General features: G+C 52.9%; 1 protein-coding gene across 1 annotated transcript; it reads right to left on the reverse strand.

Annotated features, from left to right (window-relative positions):
• Window positions 1-261: 261 nt before the first annotated feature.
• Window positions 262-24,542, reverse strand: mapk15 (mitogen-activated protein kinase 15). Its single transcript, NM_001126989.1, is given in 15 exon segments — window positions 262-977; window positions 1,172-1,336; window positions 4,436-4,527; window positions 6,055-6,343; window positions 6,598-6,703; window positions 7,867-8,004; window positions 8,458-8,515; window positions 8,806-8,945; window positions 10,439-10,602; window positions 11,405-11,535; window positions 11,749-11,839; window positions 12,207-12,236; window positions 12,421-12,519; window positions 15,659-15,813; window positions 24,525-24,542. Coding segments are annotated over 14 exon segments (1,773 nt in total). The 5' UTR covers window positions 15,728-15,813; window positions 24,525-24,542; the 3' UTR covers window positions 262-776.
• Window positions 24,543-26,106: the final 1,564 nt, after the last annotated feature.

The raw sequence follows: 26,106 nt of genomic DNA on the forward strand, positions 1-26,106 counted from the left end.
ACACGGCCCATCACTTCCTGGCAGGGGATCTCTGGGGGGAGCACACGGCCCATCACTTCCTGGCAGGGGATCTCTGGGGGGAGCACACGGCCCATCACTTCCTGGCAGGGGATCTCTGGGGGGAGCACACGGCCCATCACTTCCTGGCAGGGGATCTCTGGGGGGAGCACACGGCCCATCACTTCCTGGCAGGGGATCTCTGGGGGGAGCACACGGCCCATCACAAAATTGCAGTTGAAGGGAAAAGATGCAAAAGGCCAATATTGACTGATATATCTGTATTGCAGGTTGGTAAGGCCACTCCATATGCAGGTATAGTTTCCCTTTAATGAATAGGGAGCCACCTTTACACTGTACATTATCCCCATGGGGCCACCTGTACCACACAGTCTATAACAGCACATCGATGCTGGGGTGTGAGGGGTAAGTGTGGGGCTCTCGGAGGCTCACTTTGCCCCACCAAGCGCACACATATTACAGGAACAAAGTCTATTCCTCGCTGAATTGCGCCCAATATGCCAACAGCCAGGGGGCATCGCCGGCGGACGGGGGGCAGATAGAGGACACAGGCTACAGACTTAGGCGCAGAGGTTGGGTCCCACTAACACCCTGGAGCTGCTGAAGGTACTGACCCGACATTCCTGTGGGCCAAGGGTGAGGATTAGGGGCCCCCTGACATTATACATTGAGTTTCTCTTTGTGATTAGGGCCCCAGGAAGCACTGCTCTGAGGAGATACAGTTCGGTGAGTCCAGCTTTGCAGTATGTGCTGCCCCATTATTTGCCCTTGAAGGCGCTTCCCTGGGGCAGGTTGTGCAGGGCGGATTTGCTGATGGTGCCGTAGGCCTGTGTGTAACTGTGCAGAGTGGCTTTGGGGTCCCCCGCGGATTCCACATTTGTTTTCCCCTGAAACATCTTTCTGCCAAACCTGGGGGCAGAACGCTGGTCTCGGCCTTGTACCGGGGGGGCGCGCTGGTTCTGTTAGGGCAAAAGTGGTGCCTTTAATTGGTGTCTTCACATAATATGGAGGGGGCCTGTGCCAATCTGCCCCCGCGGAACATTAGCCCCACTCATTCCATTCTGTATTTCCAACAAATAATGGCTCAGACTCTCATTAATATGGGAGACACATTACTGCCCTTCCCTAGGGCAACTGGGTGCTCTGTACTCACCAGTCTGGCACTGACTGCAGCGACACTCACTGTACCCAAGGGGGCGCCATCCTTACGCATCAGGGCGCTGTTGGTTGCTGCAGCTCGAGCCTGTTGGCTGTGAGAGAAAGAACGCGCTCTACCAATGGGAGCTGTCCTGCTTCGTGACTCCGCCTCCTTCCTGACCTGGGGAGGAAAAGCAGTAGTCGGATTTATGTTATATGATATATAAATACTCGCTCCCGGCCGGGCGCCTCCCCCCGGGTATAAAGGGGAGACCCTAGTCCTATGGGGGACACAGGAACCATGGGGGTTAAACCCCTCCCACCAGGAGGCGGGACAATTGTACAGAAGCTGAATCCTTCCCTATATAACTCCTCCTCCACCTCCAGGTACTCAGTTGTGTCCAAAGACCCAAACAAACTTATTACATCAAACTGGTTGGCCGACTCAAGCTCAAGCAAGTCTCTCACTTCATTGCCACGTAAGGGTTCGCGTCTGTTTGAGTCGGAGTATTGCGCAGGCTACGGGAGGCAAAAGCAGCCGCTCCCCCAAACCAAATGAGTCGGAATATTGCGCAGGCTACGGGAGGCAAAAGCAGCCGCTATCCCAAACCAAATGAGTCGGAGTATTGCGCAGGCTACGGGAGGCAAAAGCAGCCGCTCCCCCAAACCAAATGAGTCTGAGTATTGCACAGGCTACGGGAGGCAAAAGCAGCCGCTCCCCCAAACCAAATGAGTCGGAGTATTGCACAGGCTACGGGAGGCAAAAGCAGCCGCTCCCCCAAACCAAATGAGTCTGAGTATTGCACAGGCTACGGGAGGCAAAAGCAGCCGCTATCCCAAACCAAATGAGTCGGAGTATTGCACAGGCTACGGGAGGCAAAAGCAGCCGCTCCCCCAAACCAAATGAGTCGGAGTATTGCACAGGCTACGGGAGGCAAAAGCAGCCGCTCCCCCAAACCAAATGAGTCGGAGTATTGCACAGACTGCGGGAAGCAAAAGCAGCCGCTATCCCAAACCAAATGAGTCGGAGTATTGCACAGACTACGGGAGGCAAAAGCAGCCGCTACCCCAAACCAAATGAGTCGGAGTATTGCGCAGGCTACGGGAGGCAAAAGCAGCCGCTACCCCAAACCAAATGAGTCGGAATATTGCGCAGGCTACGGGAGGCAAAAGCAGCCGCTACCCCAAACCAAATGAGTCGGAGTATTGCACACGCTACGGGAGGCAAAAGCAGCCGCTATCCCAAACCAAATGAGTCGGAGTATTGCGCAGGCTACGGGAGGCAAAAGCAGCCGCTCCCCCAAACCAAATGAGTCGGAGTATTGCACAGGCTACGGGAGGCAAAAGCAGCCGCTCCCCCAAACCAAATAAGTCGGAGTATTGCACAGGCTACGGGAGGCAAAAGCAGCCGCTCCCCCAAACCAAATGAGTCGGAGTATTGCACAGGCTACGGGAGGCAAAAGCAGCCGCTACCCCAAACCAAATGAGTCGGAGTATTGCACAGGCTACGGGAGGCAAAAGCAGCCGCTACCCCAAACCAAATGAGTCGGAGTATTGCACAGGCTACGGGAGGCAAAAGCAGCCGCTGCCCCAAACCAAATCTACAGGCAACTCTTTAACCAGAATGAGATCCAGATTTTTTAGGGTCAGGGGTCTCACAGCTCCAAGGCTTCTTCCCCACACAGAAATAACACATCTAAACCCTCCAACGATTTGGTTCAGTCCAAAGTCATAGTCCCGGTACCACTGTCACACCAGTTCTAAGGTTTCAGGTGCGATTGGTTATTCGGGCAGTGGAAGTTTCCGACGCCCCTAGACATGAAGGACACCTACCTTTTATCAGGTGTCATTAACAGAAGCGATTCCATTTGCACAGTTCCACTGAGGCCCTTACAGAGGAGCATATTGTCGGCACGGAGACAACTGCCTTACCTGGAGAACCGGCACCTACGGCACCTACGAGATGTGATTGTGTCACCCACGGGTCGTCAACTATTCCTCCCAGGTTCCGCAAAGTCTCTCAAGTTTCCGCCTCCCAGCAGATCTACCAGAGGGGTTCTCGGCCAGTCATGACGAAGACTGCTTATCATTGGAGGGTTTAGATGTCCCCTTGAAGTCTGGGTGGGGAAGAAGCCTTGGAGCTGCGAGACCCCTGAACCAAAACAAATCTGGATCTCTTCCTGGTGAAAGAGTTGCCTGTAGATTTGGTTTGAGGTAGCGGCTGCTTTTGCCTCCCGTAACCTGTGAAATCATTTTCTCCAACTCCTCGCCAAACGTGAGCCATTAAATGGCAATGAAGTGAGAGAACTGTCGGCCAACCAAAGGCGCAGCCATAATGCATGGTGTGCTGGGGCGGAGCAAAGTGCGGGAGGGAGTGCTTGAGGGAACCCATATAGCAAATAAAGGAGATGGCTTCCTGGCCACAAGATCCTCAAATGGGATTGGGGGGACAGGATTCCTGCCATTCGGGCCCAGAGGGAGATAACTCCTCCTCACCAAGGGGGTCTACTTCTGAGTCTGACAGAGACCCGGAGGGAATCGCCATGTCAATAGCTGCAGATGATCTGCCCTTGAGTGGTCTTTTAGGAGTGTGGCAAGTTTCTCTAGGACCCTGTCTAGAGAAGAAGCCGGGACCGGTATTCCTTGAAGGAATTGAGATAGGGAAATGGCCCAGCGGGAGTGTTGGGAGTTCCAGCAGTTCCAGGGCCAGATGAAGAGGCCATAGTTCCCCCCAGGGCTACTGAAGATGAATTAGGGTTCTGAGCAGAAATGATGGGCTCTGATGGAGCTGCAGAGTTGCACGCACACCGGTTCCTTCTGCCCAGACTTGACCTCCCTCATGGTCGCTCAGTCACAGAGGGAGTACCGGGGGCTGGTGTGGGGGGGACCAGAGGAAACCTCATGCTCCCCCCTGTAATACACTCACTGGTTGTGCCCAGCCCAATAGAGCCGCATATTACTTGCCCTGCCCGTGGCTCGTTGAGTTCAGCCAGGCAGACTCGGATATCACCCCAGGAGTTGAGGCTACTCCCCCCTCTCTACAGGCCTCTGTCCACCTTCTGTTTGCAACAAAAACTGAGTACCTGGAGGTGGAAGGGGAGTTATATACAAGTGTCCCACCACCTGATGGGAGGGGTTTAACCCCATGGTTCCTGTGCCCCCCAGGACATAAGAGAAAGTATATTTTAATACCTAACTTTACAGTATACAGAATGTACCCCAGTGACCCCCTAGGTTACCCCTGAAAGGAACCTCCAGTAAATAAATGGTGCGGTCTCACCTCCTGTGCAGTGGAACCTGCTGCCCCCTGCTGGTTGCTGTTCTGTTGGCCCTCCTTCCTGTTCTGTGCTGCCCGCCAGTCCTCTGAGCTACCTGGGAGGGCACAAAAGACTGATGAGACATGTTGTTTGGCTGTTGGAATGTTCTTGCAGTTCTTTCCCATGGTTCCCCATATTTAGTGTAGAAAAGACACCAGTAAAGGGAACGTTACCCAGTTTAGCTCAGGGGTCTGGCAAATCCCTCCCCCAACTAAAACAAAGTGCTGTCGGTGTGGGAAGTGAGGGTTGTTGTTGCAGCAGCAGCAGGGGGTGAGTAAGCTGCGTGGGTAGCTCCTGGCTAGGGGCATCTTCTTCAGAGACATTGGGGTGCCCTCTGGCAGTGGCAAGACACCCCTCCTCTGTGTTCCCTTACCATCTACCCTAACTGCACCAGCAAGACTCCCCCAACTGGTTGGATTCCCCGACCCCTAAGGACTAGTAATTTGTGTTACTCTGTAGGCATTTACCCAAAGGAACCCTGGGCCCCTAATCCTGGAACTGCCTGGAGGAACAGTGCTCTTGGGTCGCCCCAGGGGATCTCTACCTTGGCATTTGGCTTAGAGGAAACGCAGTTCCCAGGAAGGCTGCCACCAGGGGGAGCCCTATATTGCTGGCCTGGGGGGGGGGGTGTTACTGTGCCTTGGAGGCTGCCACCAGGGGGAGCCCTATATTGCTGGCCTGAAGGGGGGGTGTTACTGTGCCTTGGAGGCTGCCACCAGGGGGAGCCCTATATTGCTGGCCTGAGGGGGGGGTGTTACTGTGCCTTGGAGTCTGCAACCAGGGTGAGCCCTATATTGCTGGCCTGAGGGGGGGGTGTTACTGTGCCTTGGAGGCTGCCACCTGTGGGAGCCCTATATTGCTGGCTTGAGGGGGGGGTGTTACTGTGCCTTGGAGTTTGCCACCAGGGGGAGCCCTATATTGCTGGCCTGGGGGGGGGGGGGGTTGTTACTGTGCCTTGGAGTTTGCCACCAGGGGGAGCCCTATATCGCTGGCCTGGGGGGGTGTTACTGTGCCTCGGAGGCTGCCACCAGGGGGAGCCCTATATTGCTGGCCTGGGGGGGTGTTACTGTGCCTCGGAGGCTGCCACCAGGGGGAGCCCTATATTGCTGGCCTGGGGGGGTGTTACTGTGCCTCGGAGGCTGCCACCAGGGGGAGCCCTATATTGCTGGCCTGGGGGGATGTTACTGTGCCTTGGAGTCTGCCACCAGGGGGAGCCCTATATTGCTGGCCTGGGGGGGTGTTACTGTGCCTTGGAGTCTGCCACCTGTGGGAGCCCTATATTGCTGGCCTGGGGGGATGTTACTGTGCCTTGGAGTCTGCCACTTGTGGGAGCCCTATATTGCTGGCCTGGGGGGATGTTACTGTGCCTTGGAGTCTGCCACCAGGGGGAGCCCTATATTGCTGGCCTGGGGGGGTGTTACAGTGCCTTGGAGGCTGCCACCAGGGGGAGCCCTATATTGCTGGCCTGGGGGATGTTACTGTGCCTTGGAGTCTGCCACCTGTGGGAAGGGGCACCGGAGCTGCACATAGTTAGTGGGAGCTACAGATAGGGGGGGCTGCACAGTTAGTGGGTGCTACTCACCGTGGGTGGTGCTGTGGCTTATGGGGTTGGAAGAAGGTGCTTTGCCCTTTGGGCTCTGTTGGGTGCTGTCCTTTAGCGCTGGGGGTTGGTTGGGAGCAGCAATGGCAGCTCTTTGGGGAACAGTGGAGGAAATTTCTTGGGGTGCAGGGTTGGTGCCTGTTGGGGCTGCTGGATGTTTTGAAGTATCTGCAACCTGTTTGCCTTCTGCAGCACTGGCCAAAGAGCTTACGCTTTCTTTTTGTGCTTCTCTTTTCTGTCTTCGAATGTTCATTTTCCTCTCAAGAATCATCTGCAACAGGAAAGCAGCCAGGTTTGGGGATGCCGGGGGGCAGGAAAGCAGCCAGGCGTGGGGGTGCCAGCGGGCAGGAAAGCAGGCAGGCGTGGGGGTGCCAGGGGGCAGGAAAGCAGCCAGGCGTGGGGGTGCCAGGGGGCAGGAAAGCAGCCAGGCGTGGGGGTGCCAGCGGGCCAGCTGTGAGAAGACTAAATGGAACATTCCGGGAAGGCGAGGGGACCCCATGGGACAGAATGCACCCACTCTCTCACCTCATACAGTTTGTTCCGATATTCAGCCACAGACAACTGGGTGTCATCGTCCACTGGGAGAATAACATCGTAATCCAATGCAGGTTCCCGGGCCGGGGAGTGGAATCTAACGGAGACACATACAGTACGGGGGGGGGGGTAACATTACAGTACAATGAAGGCTCTGGGGCACATACAGTACAGGGGGGGTAACATTACTGTACAATGAAGGCTCTGGGGCACATACAGTACAGGGGGGGTAACATTACTGTACAATGAAGGCTCTGGGGCACATACAGTACGGGGGGGTAACATTACTGTACAATGAAGGCTCTGGGGCACATACAGTACAGGGGGGTAACATTACTGTACAATGAAGGCTCTGGGGCACATACAGTACGGGGGGGGTAACATTACGGTACAATGAAGGCTCTGGGGCACATACAGTACGGGGGTAACATTACTGTACAATGATGGCTCTGGGGCACATACAGTACAGGGGGTAACATTACTGTACAGTGAAGGCTCTGGGGCGCATACAGTACAAGGGGGTAACATTACTGTACAATGAAGGCTCTGGGGCACATACAGTACAGGGGTAACATTACTGTACAATGAAGGCTCTGGGGCACATACAGTACAGGGGGGTAACATTACTGTACAATGGAGGCTCTGGGGCACATACAGTACAGGGGGGTAACATTACTGTACAATGAAGGCTCTGGGGCACATACAGTACAGGGGGGTAACATTACTGTACAATGGAGGCTCTGGGGCACATACAGTACAGGGGTAACATTACTGTACAATGGAGGCTCTGGGGCACATACAGTACAGGGGGGTAACATTACAGTACAATGAAGGCTCTGGGGCACATACAGTACAGGGGTAACATTACTGTACAATGGAGGCTCTGGGGCACATACAGTACAGGGGGGGTAACATTACTGTACAATGAAGGCTCTGGGGCACATACAGTACAGGGGGGTAACATTACTGTACAATGGAGGCTCTGGGGCACATACAGTACAGGGGGGTAACATTACTGTACAATGAAGGCTCTGGGGCACATACAGTACAGGGGGGTAACATTACTGTACAATGGAGGCTCTGGGGCACATACAGTACAGGGGGGTAACATTACTGTACAATGAAGGCTCTGGGGCACATACAGTACAGGGGGGTAACATTACTGTACAATGGAGGCTCTGGGGCACATACAGTACAGGGGGGTAACATTACAGTACAATGGAGGCTCTGGGGCACATACCGGGGGGGGGTAGACTGTACCTGCTGACATACGGATGTTCCAGAGCCCCCTCTGCTGTAAGTCTTTTCCCCGGGTTGAAGACTAGAAGTTTACTCAGCAGGTCAAGGGCTTCCCTGGGGCAACTTGCCGGGAACAGCTCTGCCAGGGGCACCCTCTGCCTTGAGGAAAGAAGCCAAATCATTGGGTATAGGGCACAGCAATGGGGCAGAGATGGCACGGTGGGGGCACACACACAAAAAGGTTACTAGTAAGGCCGCAGTATCCCCCAATCACTTACATTTCCTTCTCCTCCTCTAACCCTTTCACCCCCTCTCTCAGGAATTTACTTTGGCTTTTGGCTATGGGCATGCTCAGTTCTTCTCAGCACAGATTACTAAACACACCCCCCAGTCTAGCAGCCAATGAAGCAACGGCATTGCTGGTTCCCATAGAAATGCTGTCTGTCTGTTCTTATCTTTCCTCCTAACCTCCTCTCCTGAGCTCAGCTTACTATTTTCTGCACTTGTGCCTTCCCAGCAGCCTCGCCCATCTCCCACACACTGACAGGGCTGGGATGTTTTGATTGGAGCACAGCATTCCATACATCGGGCCCACACAGAGTGCATACTCACTTAGCCGCCATCCTGCCAATTACTGATGCACCGTACTCCGACCTTATAGCCAGAATATCTGTAGGGATAAGGGCAAAGGCTACGGTTACTGTCTATTGGGCCTAAAGGGCAAGTTCTGCCAAGAACAGCAAGACTGTCTGCACTCTAATAGGGTGAGAGAGAGCGAGAGTGTGAGAGAGAAAGAGAGTGAGACAGAGAGTGAGAGAGAGTGTGAGAGAGACAACAGAGAAAGAGCACATAAGCACATCATGATATTGAGTCAGGAACCCCACTGGCCAGACATCCCTATGTTATACCTGTCTATGGAACATTTAGAAGACAGATAGTTGTGCAGACCCTTCTCCTTACCTTCATGAGTGGGGGGCTCAATTATGCTCATAATCCGCTCAATCTGGTTGATAGTAGACGTTCCTGGAAAAAGGGGTTTCCCAAGCAACATCTCCCCCAGGATGCAGCCCACACTCCACATATCCACACCCTTAGTGTACCTGGCAATGCAGAGAGAACACGGTAATGCCCGGTACCGCTATACACTTGAGCAGTAATGGCCGGTACCGCTATACACTTGAGCAGTAATGGCCGGTACCACTATACACTTTAGCAGTAATGGCCGGTAACGCTATACACTTGTACAATAATGCCCGGTACCGCTATACACTTGTACAGTAATGCCCGGTACCACTATACACTTGTACAGAAGTGCCCGGTACCGCTATACACTGGGAGCTTACACCTGCCTGTATATCAGGGAGTAGTGCTGCTATACACGTACCTGCAGTAACCCCACTCGCTGGGAGCTTACACCTGCCTGTATATGAGGGAGTAGTACTGCTATACACGTACCTGTAGTAACCCCACTAGCTGGGAGCTTAACACCTGCCTGTATATGAGGGAGTAGTACTGCTATACACGTACCTGCAGTAATCCCACTAGCTGGGAGCTTACACCTGCCTGTATATGAGGGAGTAGTACTGCTATATACGTACCTGTAGTAACCCCACTAGCTGGGAGCTTAACACCTGCCTGTATATGAGGGAGTAGTACTGCTATACACGTACCTGTAGTAACCCCACTAGCTGGGAGCTTACACCGGCCTGTATATCAGGGAGTAGTGCTGCTATACATGTACCTGTAGTAACCCCACTAGCTGGGAGCTTACACCTGCCTGTATTTTAGGGAGTAGTGCTGCTATACACGTACCTGCAGTAACCCCACTAGGTGGGAGCTTACACCTGCCTGTATATCTGGGAGTAGTTCTGCTATATACATACCTATAGTAACCCCACTAGCTGGGAGCTTACACCTGCCTGTATATCAGGGAGTAGTACTGCTATATACGTACCTGTAGTAACCCCACTAGCTGGGAGCTTACACCTGCCTGTATGTCAGGGAGTAGTACTGCTATATACGTACCTGTAGTAACCCCACTAGCTGGGAGCTTACACCTGCCTGTATGTCAGGGAGTAGTACTGCTATACACGTACCTGTTGTATCCCCACTAGCTGTGAGCTTACACCTGCCTGTATATCAGGGAGTAGTGCTGCTATACACGTACCTGTAGTAACCCCACTAGCTGGGAGCTTACACCTGCCTGTATATCAGGGAATAGTACTGCTATATACGTACCTGTAGTAACCCCACTAGCTGGGAGCTTACACCTGCCTGTATATCAGGGAGTAGTACTGCTATATACGTACCTGTAGTAACCCCACTAGCTGGGAGCTTACACCTGCCTGTATGTCAGGGAGTAGTTCTGCTATATACGTACCTGTAGTAACCCCACTAGCTGGGAGCATACAACTGCCTGTATATCAGGGAGTAGTACTGCTATATACGTACCTGTAGTATCCCCACTAGTTGGGAGCTTACACCTGCCTGTATGTCAGGGAGTAGTACTGCTATATACGTACCTGTAGTAGCCCCACTAGCTGGGAGCTTACACCTGCCTGTATGTCACGGAATAGTGCAGCTATACACGTACCGGTGGGATGCCAGCAGGATCTCTGGGGCTCTGTACCAACGAGTAGCGACATATTCTGTAAGTGCCGGGTTCCCCGCATCCTCCTGGATCTGATAGAGCGAGCGCGCGAGGCCGAAGTCACACAGTTTCACCAGGCAGTCCCCGTCCAGCAGGATGTTAGAGGGCTGAAATACAAATAACCCCATCGAAGGGAAGAAGGTTGATAGGGTGGCACACAGGGATCATGCCAACTCCAGTGAATGGGGCAATGGGCTTACGAGGGGGCAGGTAGAAAGGGCAGGGAAGTCAGGGGTGGGTAAGTAGGAGCAGTGAGGGGGCAATGGGCTTACGAGGGGGCATGTAGAAAGGGCAGGGAAGTAGGAGCAGTGAGGGGCAATGGACTTACGAGGGGGCAGGTAGAAAGGGCAGGGAAGTAGGAGCAGTGAGGGGGCAATGGGCTTACGAGGGGGTAGGTAGAAAGTGAGGGGTGGGTAAGTAGGAGCAGTGAGGGGGCAATGGGCTTACGAGGGGGCAGGTAGAAAGGGCAGGGAAGTAGGAGCAGTGAGGGGGCAATGGGCTTACAAGGGGGCAGGTAGAAAGGGCAGGGAAGTAGGAGCAGTGAGGGGGCAATGGGCTTACAAGGGGGCAGGTAGAAAGGGCAGGGAAGTAGGAGCAGTGAGGGGGCAATGGGCTTACAAGGGGGCAGGTAGAAAGGGCAGGGAAGTAGGAGCAGTGAGGGGGCAATGGGCTTACGAGGGGGCAGGTAGAAAGTGAGGGGTGGGTAAGTAGGAGCAGTGAGGGGGCAATGGGCTTACGAGGGGGCAGGTAGAAAGGGCAGGGAAGTAGGAGCAGTGAGGGGGCAATAGGCTTACGAGGGGGCAGGTAGAAAGTGAGGGGTGGGTAAGTAGGAGCAGTGAGGGGGCAATGGGCTTACGAGGGGGCATGTAGAAAGAAGAACAGGATGGGGATACAAGCAATAACATTTACCTTTTGGTCCCTATGAATGACATTGCCGGAGTGGATAAACTTGGTTGCCTTGAGCAGTTGGTAGAGGATGTATCTCATATGGATGTCTCTCAGCAGGTTCCCCTTCTTTATCACTGCGTGTAGGTCTGTCTCTGTCATACACAGTGTGTATATAAATATACATACATACATACACACACACACAGTACAACTATACAGCTCCCCTGGGCACCGCTACTCCATGGGCTAAAGGCTGCTGGTTCCACTGCTCCCAGGGAGATACACCCCACAGACGGTATCAGGAGGGCTACAAGCCCAGGCAGTACAGCTCTATACACACGGATACAGGCAGGGAACAGACTTACCCATGTGCTCAAACACCAGGTAAATATCCTTATCGTTCTGAGCTCGAATGACATTTAGCAACTTGATGATGTTTGGGTGCTCCCCGAACTCCTGCCGAGGGGTCAGAAGATAAAGTGAGAGGGGCACATCATAGAGCAGGGGCAGCTGTGTGCAGCATAGGGTCAGAGAGACAGCGCATCATGCAGAGGGGTCAGAGAGACTGTGCTTCACAGAGAGGGAAGGGACAGAGAGACAGCGCACTATGCAGAGGGGTCAGAGAGACTGTGCTTCACAGAGAGGGAAGGGACAGAGAGACTGCGCATCATGCACAGACGCAGCACATTATGGAGAGGGAATAGTGACAGACAACATGCACAGCACAGAGAGAGAAAAGAGACTGCACATGAGATGGACAGACAGAGCGGAGAGACAGCGTGCATGATAGAAATGAGACACAGAATAAGAACTAGCACTTTACCTGCAGGAACATGATTTCACGAAAAGTTCTCTGTTTAGAAAAAAAAAAAATGAATAAATAATAAATGATGCTTTGGGGGACAAAATTGCACATAGCAGCACCAATGCCCCAATACTAGGGGTGGGGGGGTGGGGGCAGGTTAACCAGGGCTCTTGGCCAGGGTGGGGGGGGGGAAGACTTCTGTCAGACTTACAGTGTAAAGGGAAAGTCTCACCTGAGCATCCGTGCGATTCCGGAAAGCATCAAAGATTTTTTTCACAGCAACAATTTCTCCAGATTTGCGATCAATAGCTTTCCATACAATTCCGTATGCCTATAGGGAAAGTACAGAGATGGGGGTACATAAGCGCTCACCCATGGGTAGGGAACAGCCCCCCCATACAGTGCCGTATGCCTATAGGGAAAGTACAGAGATGGGGGTACATAAGCGCTCACCCATGGGTAGGGAACAGCCCACCCATACAATTCCGTATGCCTATAGGGAAAGTACAGAGATGGGGGTACATAAGCGCTCACCCATGGGTAGGGAACAGCCCCCCCATACAGTGCCGTATGCCTATAGGGAAAGTACAGAGATGGGGGTACATAAGCGCTCACCCATGGGTAGGGAACAGCCCACCCATACAATTCCGTATGCCTATAGGGAAAGTACAGAGATGGGGTACATAAGCGCTCACCCATGGGTAGGGAACAGCCCCCCCATACAGTGCCGTATGCCTATAGGGAAAGTACAGAGATGGGGGTACATAAGCGCTCACCCATGGGTAGGGAACAGCCCCCCCATACAATTCCGTATGCCTATAGGGAAAGTACAGAGATGGGGTACATAAGCGCTCACCCATGGGTAGGGAACAGCCCACCCATACAATTCCGTATGCCTATAGGGAAAGTACAGAGATGGGGTACATAAGCGCTCACCCATGGGTAGGGAACAGCCCACCCATACAATTCCGTATGCCTATAGGGAAAGTACAGAGATGGGGGTACATAAGCGCTCACCCATGGGTAGGGAACAGCCCCCCCATACAATGCCGTATGCCTATAGGGAAAGTACAGAGATGGGGGTACATAAGCGCTCACCCATGGGTAGGGAACAGCCCCCCATACAGTCCCGTATGCCTATAGGGAAAGTACAGAGATGGGGTACATAAGCGCTCACCCATGGGTAGGGAACAGCCCCCCCATACAGTGCCGTATGCCTATAGGGAAAGTACAGAGATGGGGGTACATAAGCGCTCACCCATGGGTAGGGAACAGCCCACCCATACAATTCCGTATGCCTATAGGGAAAGTACAGAGATGGGGTACATAAGCGCTCACCCATGGGTAGGGAACAGCCCCCCCATACAGTGCCGTATGCCTATAGGGAAAGTACAGAGATGGGGGTACATAAGCGCTCACCCATGGGTAGGGAACAGCCCACCCATACAATTCCGTATGCCTATAGGGAAAGTACAGAGATGGGGTACATAAGCGCTCACCCATGGGTAGGGAACAGCCCCCCATACAGTGCCGTATGCCTATAGGGAAAGTACAGAGATGGGGGTACATAAGCGCTCACCCATGGGTAGGGAACAGCCCCCCATACAGTGCCGTATGCCTATAGGGAAAGTACAGAGATGGGGGTACATAAGCGCTCACCCATGGGTAGGGAACAGCCCCCCCATACAGTGCCGTATGCCTATAGGGAAAGTACAGAGATGGGGTACATAAGCGCTCACCCATGGGTAGGGAACAGCCCCCCCATACAGTGCCGTATGCCTATAGGGAAAGTACAGAGATGGGGGTACATAAGCGCTCACCCATGGGTAGGGAACAGCCCCCCATACAGTGCCGTATGCCTATAGGGAAAGTACAGAGATGGGGGTACATAAGCGCTCACCCATGGGTAGGGAACAGCCCCCCCATACAGTGCCGTATGCCTATAGGGAAAGTACAGAGATGGGGGTACATAAGCGCTCACCCATGGGTAGGGAACAGCCCCCCCATACAGTGCCGTATGCCTATAGGGAAAGTACAGAGATGGGGTACATAAGCGCTCACCCATGGGTAGGGAACAGCCCCCCCCATACAATTCCGTATGCCTATAGGGAAAGTACAGAGATGGGGGTACATAAGCGCTCACCCATGGGTAGGGAACAGCCCCCCATACAGTGCCGTATGCCTATAGGGAAAGTACAGAGATGGGGGTACATAAGCGCTCACCCATGGGTAGGGAACAGCCCCCCCATACAGTGCCGTATGCCTATAGGGAAAGTACAGAGATGGGGGTACATAAGCGCTCACCCATGGGTAGGGAACAGCCCCCCCATACAGTGCCGTATGCCTATAGGGAAAGTACAGAGATGGGGTACATAAGCGCTCACCCATGGGTAGGGAACAGCCCCCCCATACAGTGCCGTATGCCTATAGGGAAAGTACAGAGATGGGGGTACATAAGCGCTCACCCATGGGTAGGGAACAGCCCCCCCATACAGTGCCGTATGCCTATAGGGAAAGTACAGAGATGGGGGTACATAAGCTCTCACCCATGGGTAGGGAACAGCCCCCCCATACAGTGCCGTATGCCTATAGGGAAAGTACAGAGATGGGGTACATAAGCGCTCACCCATGGGTAGGGAACAGCTCCCCCATACAGTGCCGTATGCCTATAGGGAAAGTACAGAGATGGGGTACATAAGCGCTCACCCATGGGTAGGGAACAGCCCCCCCATACAGTGCCGTATGCCTATAGGGAAAGTACAGAGATGGGGGTACATAAGCGCTCACCCATGGGTAGGGAACAGCCCCCCCATACAGTGCCGTATGCCTATAGGGAAAGTACAGAGATGGGGTACATAAGCGCTCACCCATGGGTAGGGAACAGCCCCCCCATACAGTGCCGTATGCCTATAGGGAAAGTACAGAGATGGGGTACATAAGCGCTCACCCATGGGTAGGGAACAGCCCCCCCATACAGTGCCGTATGCCTATAGGGAAAGTACAGAGATGGGGGTACATAAGCGCTCACCCATGGGTAGGGAACAGCCCCCCCATACAGTGCCGTATGCATATAGGGAAAGTACAGAGATGGGGGTACATAAGCGCTCACCCATGGGTAGGGAACAGCCCCCCCATACAGTGACCTATGCCTATAGGGAAAGTACAGAGATGGGGGTACATAAGCGCTCACCCATGGGTAGGGAACAGCCCCCCCATACAGTGCCGTATGCCTATAGGGAAAGTACAGAGATGGGGGTACATAAGAATTGCGGACATCAAGTTGCATTCAGGCCAAACAGGAAGTTCTGGTAGTGGGCGTGTCTTCCCTGCTTCATTTGCATATCTCTTACATCACTGGCTGGTAAGATAAAGCCAATGGGATGAATGAAATGCAAATGAAGTTAGGGCCCCAGTATTATCCCCTACACAGACAGCAGGGCTGGGCCAGGCAATCTGCATTCTTTACTCACGCCCTTTCCCAGTCGCTTTTTGATCTCATATTTCTGGGAGATGTGATCCTCCACCTCTGGGCCACTCATGGTGCACAAGCGGTTCCTGGCCCCTCGGCTAATGAACCTCTAGAATGCCATTGGCTCCTGTGGGGAAGGCTCGGACCCGGCGGTACCTGGGAAAGGAACAAACAGTATGGATCAGTGACAGGGATACAGGGTGTATGATCCATACAGGGTGCCGGGGCTCAGCTTCAGGGGCCCTTCCTTACAGCAGTATCTATAGTTACAGCCTGAAACTGGACTCACACATATACAGCTATCTGTACTCTAACTCTATAGGGGCAGGACCCTTCTTGCTCCAACTATTCACTGAAGCTTTAGCTGGGAACGTTCCGTGGCTGAATTAGAACTATTCACTGAGCTTTAGCTGGGAACGTTCCGTGGCTGAATTAGAACTATTCACAGAAGCTTTAGCTGGGAACGTTCCGTGGCTAAATTAGAACTATTCACTGAAGCTTTAGCTGGGAACGTTCCGTGGCTGAATCAGAACTATTCACTGAAGCTTTAGCTGGGAACGTTCCGTGGCTGAATCAGAACTATTCACTGAAGCTTTAGCTGGGAACGTTCCGTGGCTGAATTATAACTATACACAGAAGCTTTAGCTGGGAACGTTCCGTTGCTGAATTATAACTATACACAGAAGATTTAGCTGGGAACGTTCCGTGGCTGAATTAGAACTATTCACTGAGCTTTAGCTGGGAACGTTCCGTGGCTGAATTAGAACTATTCACAGAAGCTTTAGCTGGGAACGTTCCGTGGCTAAATTAGAACTATTCACTGAAGCTTTAGCTGGGAACGTTCCGTGGCTGAATCAGAACTATTCACTGAAGCTTTAGCTGGGAACGTTCCGTGGCTGAATTAGAACTATTCACTGAAGCTTTAGCTGGGAACGTTCCGTGGCTGAATTATAACTATACACAGAAGCTTTAGCTGGGAACGTTCCGTTGCTGAATCAGAACTATACACAGAAGATTTAGCTGGGAACGTTCCGTTGCTGAATCAGAACTATACACAGAAGATTTAGCTGGGAACGTTCCGTTGCTGAATCAGAACTATTCACTGAAGCTTTAGCTGGGAACGTTCCGTTGCTGAATCAGAACTATACACAGAAGATTTAGCTGGGAACGTTCCGTTGCTGAATCAGAACTATACACAGAAGATTTAGCTGGGAACGTTCCGTTGCTGAATCAGAACTATTCACTGAAGCTTTAGCTGGGAACGTTCCGTTGCTGAATCAGAACTATACACAGAAGATTTAGCTGGGAACGTTCCGTTGCTGAATCAGAACTATTCACTGAAGCTTTAGCTGGGAACATTCCGTTGCTGAATCAGAACTATTCACTGAAGCTTTAGCTGGGGACGTTCCGTGGCTGAATCAGAACTATACACAGAAGCTTTAGCTGGGAACGTTCCGTGGCTGAATTATAACTATACACAGAAGATTTAGCTGGGAACGTTCCATTGCTGAATCAGAACTATTCACAGAAGATTTAGCTGGGAACGTTCCGTTGCTGAATCAGAACTATTCACTGAAGCTTTAGCTGGGAACGTTCCGTGGCTGAATTATAACTATACACAGAAGATTTAGCTGGGAACGTTCCATTGCTGAATCAGAACTATTCACTGAAGCTTTAGCTGGGAACGTTCTGTGGCTGAATTATAACTATACACAGAAGATTTAGCTGGGAACGTTCCGTTGCTGAATCAGAACTATACACAGAAGCTTTAGCTGGGAACGTTCCGTGGCTGAATTATAACTATACACAGAAGATTTCGCTGGGAACGTTCCGTGGCTGAATCAGAACTATTCACTGAAGCTTTAGCTGGGAACGTTCCGTTGCTGAATCAGAACTATTCACTGAAGCTTTAGCTGGGAACGTTCCATGGCTGAATCAGAACTATTCACAGAAGCTTTAGCTGGGAACGTTCCGTGGCTGAATCAGAACTATACACAGAAGCTTTAGCTGGGAACGTTCCGTTGCTGAATCAGAACTATTCACTGAAGCTTTAGCTGGGAACGTTCCGTGGCTGAATTATAACTATACACAGAAGCTTTAGCTGGGAACGTTCCGTGGCTGAATCAGAACTACTCACAGAAGCTTTAGCTGGGAATGCTCCGTCGCTGAATTATAACAATACACAGAAGCTTTAGCTGGGAACGTTCCGTTGCTGAATCAGAACTATACACAGAAGCTTTAGCTGGGAACGTTCCGTTGCTGAATCAGAACTATTCACTGAAGCTTTAGCTGGGAACGTTCCGTGGCTGAATTATAACTATACACAGAAGCTTTAGCTGGGAACGTTCCGTTGCTGAATCAGAACTATACACAGAAGATTTAGCTGGGAACGTTCCGTTGCTGAATCAGAACTATACACAGAAGATTTAGCTGGGAATGTTCCGTTGCTGAATCAGAACTATTCACTGAAGCTTTAGCTGGGAACGTTCCGTTGCTGAATCAGAACTATACACAGAAGATTTAGCTGGGAACGTTCCGTTGCTGAATCAGAACTATTCACTGAAGCTTTAGCTGGGAACATTCCGTTGCTGAATCAGAACTATTCACTGAAGCTTTAGCTGGGAACGTTCCGTGGCTGAATCAGAACTATTCACAGAAGCTTTAGCTGGGAATGCTCCGTCGCTGAATTATAACTATACACAGAAGCTTTAGCTGGGAACGTTCCGTCGCTGAATTATAACTATACACAGAAGCTTTAGCTGGGAACGTTCCGTGGCTGAATCAGAACTATTCACAGAAGCTTTAGCTGGGAACGTTCCGTTGCTGAATCAGAACTATTCACAGAAGCTTTAGCTGGGAACGTTCCGTGGCTGAATTATAACTATACACAGAAGCTTTAGCTGGGAACGTTCCGTGGCTGAATCAGAACTACTCACAGAAGCTTTAGCTGGGAATGCTCCGTCGCTGAATTATAACAATACACAGAAGATTTAGCTGGGAACGTTCCGTGGCTGAATCAGAACTATTCACAGAAGATTTAGCTGGGAACGTTCCGTTGCTGAATCAGAACTATACACAGAAGCTTTAGCTGGGAACGTTCCGTGGATGAATCAGAACTATTCACAGAAGATTTAGCTGGGAACGTTCCGTGGCTGAATCAGAACTATTCACAGAAGATTTAGCTGGGAACGTTCCGTTGCTGAATCAGAACTATTCACAGAAGCTTTAGCTGGGAACGTTCCGTGGCTGAATCAGAACTATTCACAGAAGCTTTAGCTGGGAATGCTCCGTCGCTGAATTATAACTATACACAGAAGCTTTAGCTGGGAACGTTCCGTTGCTGAATCAGAACTATACACAGAAGCTTTAGCTGGGAACGTTCCATTGCTGAATCAGAACTATTCACTGAAGCTTTAGCTGGGAACGTTCTGTGGCTGAATTATAACTATACACAGAAGCTTTAGCTGGGAACGTTCCGTTGCTGAATCAGAACTATACACAGAAGCTTTCGCTGGGAACGTTCCATTGCTGAATCAGAACTATACACTGAAGCTTTAGCTGGGAACGTTCTGTGGCTGAATTATAACTATACACAGAAGCTTTCGCTGGGAACGTTCCATTGCTGAATCAGAACTATTCACAGAAGATTTAGCTGGGAACGTTCCGTTGCTGAATCAGAACTATACACAGAAGCTTTAGCTGAGAACGTTCCGTGGCTGAATCAGAACTTTTCACAGAAGATTTAGCTGGGAACGTTCCGTGGCTGAATCAGAACTATTCACAGAAGATTTAGCTGGGAACGTTCCGTTGCTGAATCAGAACTATACACAGAAGCTTTAGCTGGGAACGTTCCGTGGCTGAATCAGAACTATTCACAGAAGATTTCGCTGGGAACGTTCCGTTGCTGAATCAGAACTATTCACAGAAGCTTTAGCTGGGAACGTTCCGTTGCTGAATCAGAACTATTCACAGAAGCTTTAGCTGGGAACGTTCCGTTGCTGAATCAGAACTATTCACAGAAGCTTTAGCTGGGAACGTTCCGTGGCTGAATCAGAACTATTCACAGAAGCTTTAGCTGGGAACGTTCCGTGGCTGAATCAGAACTATTCACAGAAGCTTTAGCTGGGAATGCTCCGTCGCTGAATTATAACTATACACAGAAGCTTTAGCTGGGAACGTTCCGTGGCTGAATCAGAACTATTCACAGAAGCTTTAGCTGGGAACGTTCCGTTGCTGAATCAGAACTATACACAGAAGCTTTAGCTGGGAACGTTCCGTGGCTGAATCAGAACTATTCACTGAAGCTTTAGCTGGGAACGTTCCATGGCTGAATCAGAACTATTCACAGAAGCTTTAGCTGGGAATGCTCCGTCGCTGAATTATAACTATACACAGAAGCTTTAGCTGGGAACGTTCCGTGGCTGAATCAGAACTATTCACAGAAGCTTTAGCTGGGAATGCTCCGTCGCTGAATTATAACTATACACAGAAGCTTTAGCTGGGAACGTTCCGTCGCTGAATTATAACTATACACAGAAGCTTTAGCTGGGAACGTTCCGTGACTGAATTATAACTATACACAGAAGCTTTAGCTGGGAACGTTCCGTGACTGAATTATAACTATACACAGAAGCTTTAGCTGGGAACGTTCCGTGGCTGAATCAGAACTATTCACAGAAGCTTTAGCTGGGAATGCTCCGTCGCTGAATTATAACTATACACAGAAGCTTTAGCTGGGAACGTTCCGTCGCTGAATTATAACTATACACAGAAGCTTTAGCTGGGAACGTTCCGTCGCTGAATTATAACTATACACAGAAGCTTTAGCTGGGAACGTTCCGTGACTGAATTATAACTATACACAGAAGCTTTAGCTGGGAATGCTCCGTCGCTGAATTATAACTATTCACAGAAGCTTTAGCTGGGAACGTTCCGTGACTGAATTATAACTATACACAGAAGCTTTAGCTGGGAACGTTCCGCGGCTGAATCAGAACTATTCACAGAAGCTTTAGCTGGGAACGTTCCGTGACTGAATTATAACTATACACAGAAGCTTTAGCTGGGAACGTTCCGTGGCTGAATCAGAACTATTCACAGAAGCTTTAGCTGGGAACGTTCCGTGGCTGAATTATAACTATACACAGAAGCTTTAGCTGCTAAGAAGCAAGACTTGTTTCAGTCAAACGGCAGGTCACAAAATTGAGCTCCGACAGCAAAGAGTCAGAGGCTGCGGTTCCGCAGAGCAGCGAGCAGGGCACGGGCTGTGTCTGGCATCACAGTGTGAGGCAGCGGGGAGACGGCGCAGCTCTACGGAAGGGCACTAGGGCCACCAAAAAAATGAATTATGAGTTTTTAGAGTCATAATTATGAGATTACAAGTCATAATTCACCTGAATGTTTTATTTTTGGTGGCCGTAGTGCCCTTCCGTACAGGCCGCACAGGCACCAGCAGAGAATCTGTTTAAAGGAGACATATCCTATAAAAATGGTGAATGTACAAGTGAATTATACTCCTCTACATACAGAAGGATTGTGCTTAAAGGAGACACATAGGATAAAGGAAACCCCTAACCCTGTAGGCAATTATGAATAATATCCGGTGCTGGTTTCCCTTTGGGCTAAACATTAACCCTATCTGTACCAATGGCCCCTTTATTGGAGCTCCCTATAGATCCTCTCAGGTCCCTATCTGTGTTTTATATGAGGGGTGGGCGTGTCCTAATGGTCCCTGCCAGAAGCACAGTAGGAGGGGGAGAGCCAATCACAGCCCTGCACTCACACAAGCACAGACAGGCTTCAGTTCCTATCAGGGCAGCCTAGCTGCTGATTGGTTCCTATCCTACAGTGCCGCGTACTGAGTGCCGCCGGCTCCCCTGCACATTCAGAGAATTCAGCAAGCAGGAAGTAGAAGAGATGGGCGGGGCTAGTGGGGTTTGGGGGGAATTTTTCAATAAATCAGTCTGAAACACAACTTTATTGAGCACAACCCTTCTATATTTAGAGGAGTATAATTCACTGGTACATTCTTAATTTTTATAGGATATGTCTCTTTAAAAAAGTAGCATTTTGGACTGACTTATTGAGAAATTCCCCCCCAAACCCCACTAGCCCCACCCTCTGTGCCACTTCCTGCTGCCTCCTTTCCCAGGCTGTGCAGGGGGGGGCGGTGGCACTGTAGGATAGGAACCAATCAGCAGCTAGGCAGACCTGATAGGGAACTGAAGCCTACTGCAGGGCTGTGATTGGCTCTCCCCCTCCTACTGTGCTTCTGGCAGGGACCATTAGGACACGCCCACCCCTCATATGAAACCCAGACAGGGACCTAAGAGGATCTATAGGGAGCCCCAATAAAGGGGCCATTGGTACAGATAGGGTTAATGTTTAGCCCAAAGGGAAACCAGCACCGGATATTATTCATAATTGCCCCAGGGTTAGGGGCGGGGGCGCCTGTGCCAGGGGATGGCAGTGAGCGGGGGCGCCTGTGCCAGGGGATGGCAGTGAGCGGGGGCGCCTGGGCCAGGGGATGGCAGTGAGCGGGGGCGCCTGGGCCAGGGGATGGCAGTGAGCGGGGGCGCCTGGGCCAGGGGATGGCAGTGAGCGGGGGCGCCTGGGCCAGGGGATGGCAGTGAGCGGGGGCGCCTGGGCCAGGGGATGGCAGTGAGCGGGGCCGCCTGTGCCAGGGGATGACAGTGAGCGGGGCCGCCTGTGCCAGGGGATGACAGTGAGCGGGGCCGCCTGGGCCAGGGGATGGCAGTGAGCGGGGGCGCCTGGGCCAGGGGATGGCAGTGAGCGGGGCCGCCTGGGCCAGGGGATGGCAGTGAGCGGGGCCGCCTGGGCCAGGGGATGGCAGTGAGCGGGGGCGCCTGTGCCAGGGGATGGCAGTGAGCGGGGGCGCCTGTGCCAGGGGATGGCAGTGAGCGGGGGCGCCTGTGCCAGGGGATGGCAGTGAGCGGGGGCGCCTGGGCCAGGGGATGGCAGTGAGCGGGGCCGCCTGTGCCAGGGGATGGCAGTGAGCGGGGGCGCCTGTGCCAGGGGATGGCAGTGAGCGGGCCGCCTGGGCCAGGGGATGGCAGTGAGCGGGGCCGCCTGGGCCAGGGGATGGCAGTGAGCGGGGCCGCCTGGGCCAGGGGATGGCAGTGAGCGGGGCCGCCTGGGCCAGGGGATGGCAGTGAGCGGGGCCGCCTGGGCCAGGGGATGGCAGTGAGCGGGGGCCGCCTGGGCCAGGGGATGGCAGTGAGCGGGGGCGCCTGGGCCAGGGATGGCAGTGAGCGGGGGCGCCTGGGCCAGGGGATGGCAGTGAGCGGGGGCGCCTGGGCCAGGGGATGGCAGTGAGCGGGGGCGCCTGGGCCAGGGGATGGCAGTGAGCGGGGGCGCCTGGGCCAGGGGATGGCAGTGAGCGGGGGCGCCTGGGCCAGGGGATGGCAGTGAGCGGGGGCGCCTGGGCCAGGGGATGGCAGTGAGCGGGGGCGCCTGGGCCAGGGGATGGCAGTGAGCGGGGGCGCCTGGGCCAGGGGATAGCAGTGAGCGGGGGCGCCTGTGCCAGGGGATGGCAGTGAGCGGGGGCGCCTGTGCCAGGGGATGGCAGTGAGCGGGGGCGCCTGGGCCAGGGGATGGCAGTGAGCGGGGGCGGCCTGGGCCAGGGGATGGCAGTGAGCGGGGGCGCCTGGGCCAGGGGATGGCAGTGAGCGGGGGCGCCTGGGCCAGGGGATGGCAGTGAGCGGGGGCGCCTGGGCCAGGGGATGGCAGTGAGCGGGGGCGCCTGGGCCAGGGATGGCAGTGAGCGGGGGCGCCTGGGCCAGGGGATGGCAGTGAGCGGGGGCCGCCTGGGCCAGGGGATGGCAGTGAGCGGGGGCGCCTGGGCCAGGGGATGGCAGTGAGCGGGGGCGCCTGGGCCAGGGGATGGCAGTGAGCGGGGGCGCCTGTGCCAGGGGATGGCAGTGAGCGGGGGCGCCTGTGCCAGGGGATGGCAGTGAGCGGGGCGCCTGGGCCAGGGGATGGCAGTGAGCGGGGGCGCCTGGGCCAGGGGATGGCAGTGAGCGGGGGCGCCTGGGCCAGGGGATGGCAGTGAGCGGGGGCGCCTGGGCCAGGGGATGGCAGTGAGCGGGGGCGCCTGGGCAGGGGATGGCAGTGAGCGGGGGCGCCTGTGCCAGGGGATGGCAGTGAGCCCGGGGGCGCCTGGGCCAGGGGATGGCAGTGAGCGGGGCGCCTGGGCCAGGGGATGGCAGTGAGCGGGGGCGCCTGTGCCAGGGGATGGCAGTGAGCGGGGGCGCCTGGGCCAGGGGATGGCAGTGAGCGGGGGCGCCTGGGCAGGGGATGGCAGTGAGCGGGGGCGCCTGGGCCAGGGGGATGGCAGTGAGCGGGGGCGCCTGGGCCAGGGGATGGCAGTGAGCGGGGGCGCCTGTGCCAGGGGATGGCAGTGAGCGGGGGCGCCTGTGCCAGGGGATGGCAGTGAGCGGGGCGCCTGGGCCAGGGGATGGCAGTGAGCGGGGGCGCCTGTGCCAGGGGATGGCAGTGAGCGGGGGCGCCTGGGCCAGGGGATGGCAGTGAGCGGGGGCGCCTGTGCCAGGGGATGGCAGTGAGCGGGGGCGCCTGTGCCAGGGGATGGCAGTGAGCGGGGGCGCCTGTGCCAGGGGATGGCAGTGAGCGGGGCCGCCTGTGCCAGGGGATGGCAGTGAGCAGACAGGGAATACAGTACAGTATTGGGGTGCCTAACAGCAGGGGGTATCGGGGTACAAAGAGGAATAAGGGGACACATAAGGAAATGCTGAGAGATTTGGGAAAGTGACGGAAGGTTGGGGTGCGTCTGAGCGGGATAATGGGGTGCGGGAATGAAACCTGGAAACTTGAGACACGGGGGGACTCACCTCTCGATTTGACTTCTCCCACCGCCTGTTCCAACGATGCGTTGCCCTAGCAACCAGACACTTCCGCCTGGGAACGGAAATTGGAGAAAACTCGCCGACGTTCCTGTTGCCTAGTAACCAACAACCATACTCTGATTGGTCGTCGCTCTTAAGCGCTATGACCCCGCCCTAACTGGGAGGTAAAGTCTTTCCCTTTCTCGTTATTGGCTGGTACGTTCCATTATTTGGCTGGGGGGGGGGGGCAATTGCGCCTCAGGCACTTGCCCTTTCTTTCCCCCGTAGTTCCAGTGCCCCAAGGATAATAATGTTGACGCCTTGGATAAGGGGCAGTGAGTGGAAATAAGTGGCTTAAATTACCATATTCTTTTATTAGATTGACTATTTATTACATAGTGATGTTCTCCTATAAACAAACCCTTCATAGCGCATGAGCAGCCCCTGCAGAGCTTCAAGTGAGCGGAAGGCGGCGCCATTTCTCTTAAATAGGCGGTGAGTTGGCATGGCAACGTTACGCAAACGTCGTTCTTTCCACTTCCTCTGTTCTCCAAGCGCCATTTTATTTAGGGGCAGATGACATTTTAGAATCAGGATGCACTTTTGTCTCCAGAAAAGCCTCTGTACTTTGGGCAACACTAGGGGGAATTTGTACTTTCAGAAAAATATGGTGTATAATATGGGGATATGGGGGATAATATGGGAATATGAGGTATAATATGGGAATGTGAGGTATAATATGGGGATATGGGGGATAATATGGGAATATGGGGGATAATATGGGAATATGGGGTATAATATGGGGATATGGGGGATAATATGGGAATATGGGGGATAATATGGGGTATAATATGGGGATATGGGGGATAATATGGGAATATGGGGGATAATATGGGGATATGAGGTATAATATGGGGATATGGGGTATAATATGGGGATATGGGGGATAATATGGGAATGTGAGGTATAATATGGGAATGTGAGGTATAATATGGGGATATGGGGGATAATATGGGAATATGGGGGATAATATGGGAATATGGGGTATAATATGGGGATATGGGGGATAATATGGGAATATGGGGGATAATATGGGGATATGGGGTATAATATGGGGATATGGGGGATAATATGGGGATATGGGGGATAATATGGGAATATGAGGTATAATATGGGAATATGAGGTATAATATGGGAATATGGGGGATAATATGGGAATATGGGGGATAATATGGGAATATGGGGTATAATATGGGGATATGGGGGATAATATGGGGATATGGGGTATAATATGGGGATATGGGGATAATATGGGGATATGGGGGATAATATGGGGATATGGGGGATAATATGGAAATATGAGGTATAATATGGGAATGTGAGGTATAATATGGGGATATGGGGGATAATATGGGAATATGGGGGATAATATGGGAATATGGGGTATAATATGGGGATATGGGGATAATATGGGAATATGGGGGATAATATGGGGATATGGGGTATAATATGGGGATATGGGGGATAATATGGGGATATGGGGGATAATATGGGGATATGGGGGATAATATGGGGATATGAGGTATAA

This window comes from Xenopus tropicalis, chromosome 6, assembly GCF_000004195.4.
Source record: "Xenopus tropicalis strain Nigerian chromosome 6, UCB_Xtro_10.0, whole genome shotgun sequence".
Lineage (NCBI taxonomy): Eukaryota > Metazoa > Chordata > Amphibia > Anura > Pipidae > Xenopus > Xenopus tropicalis.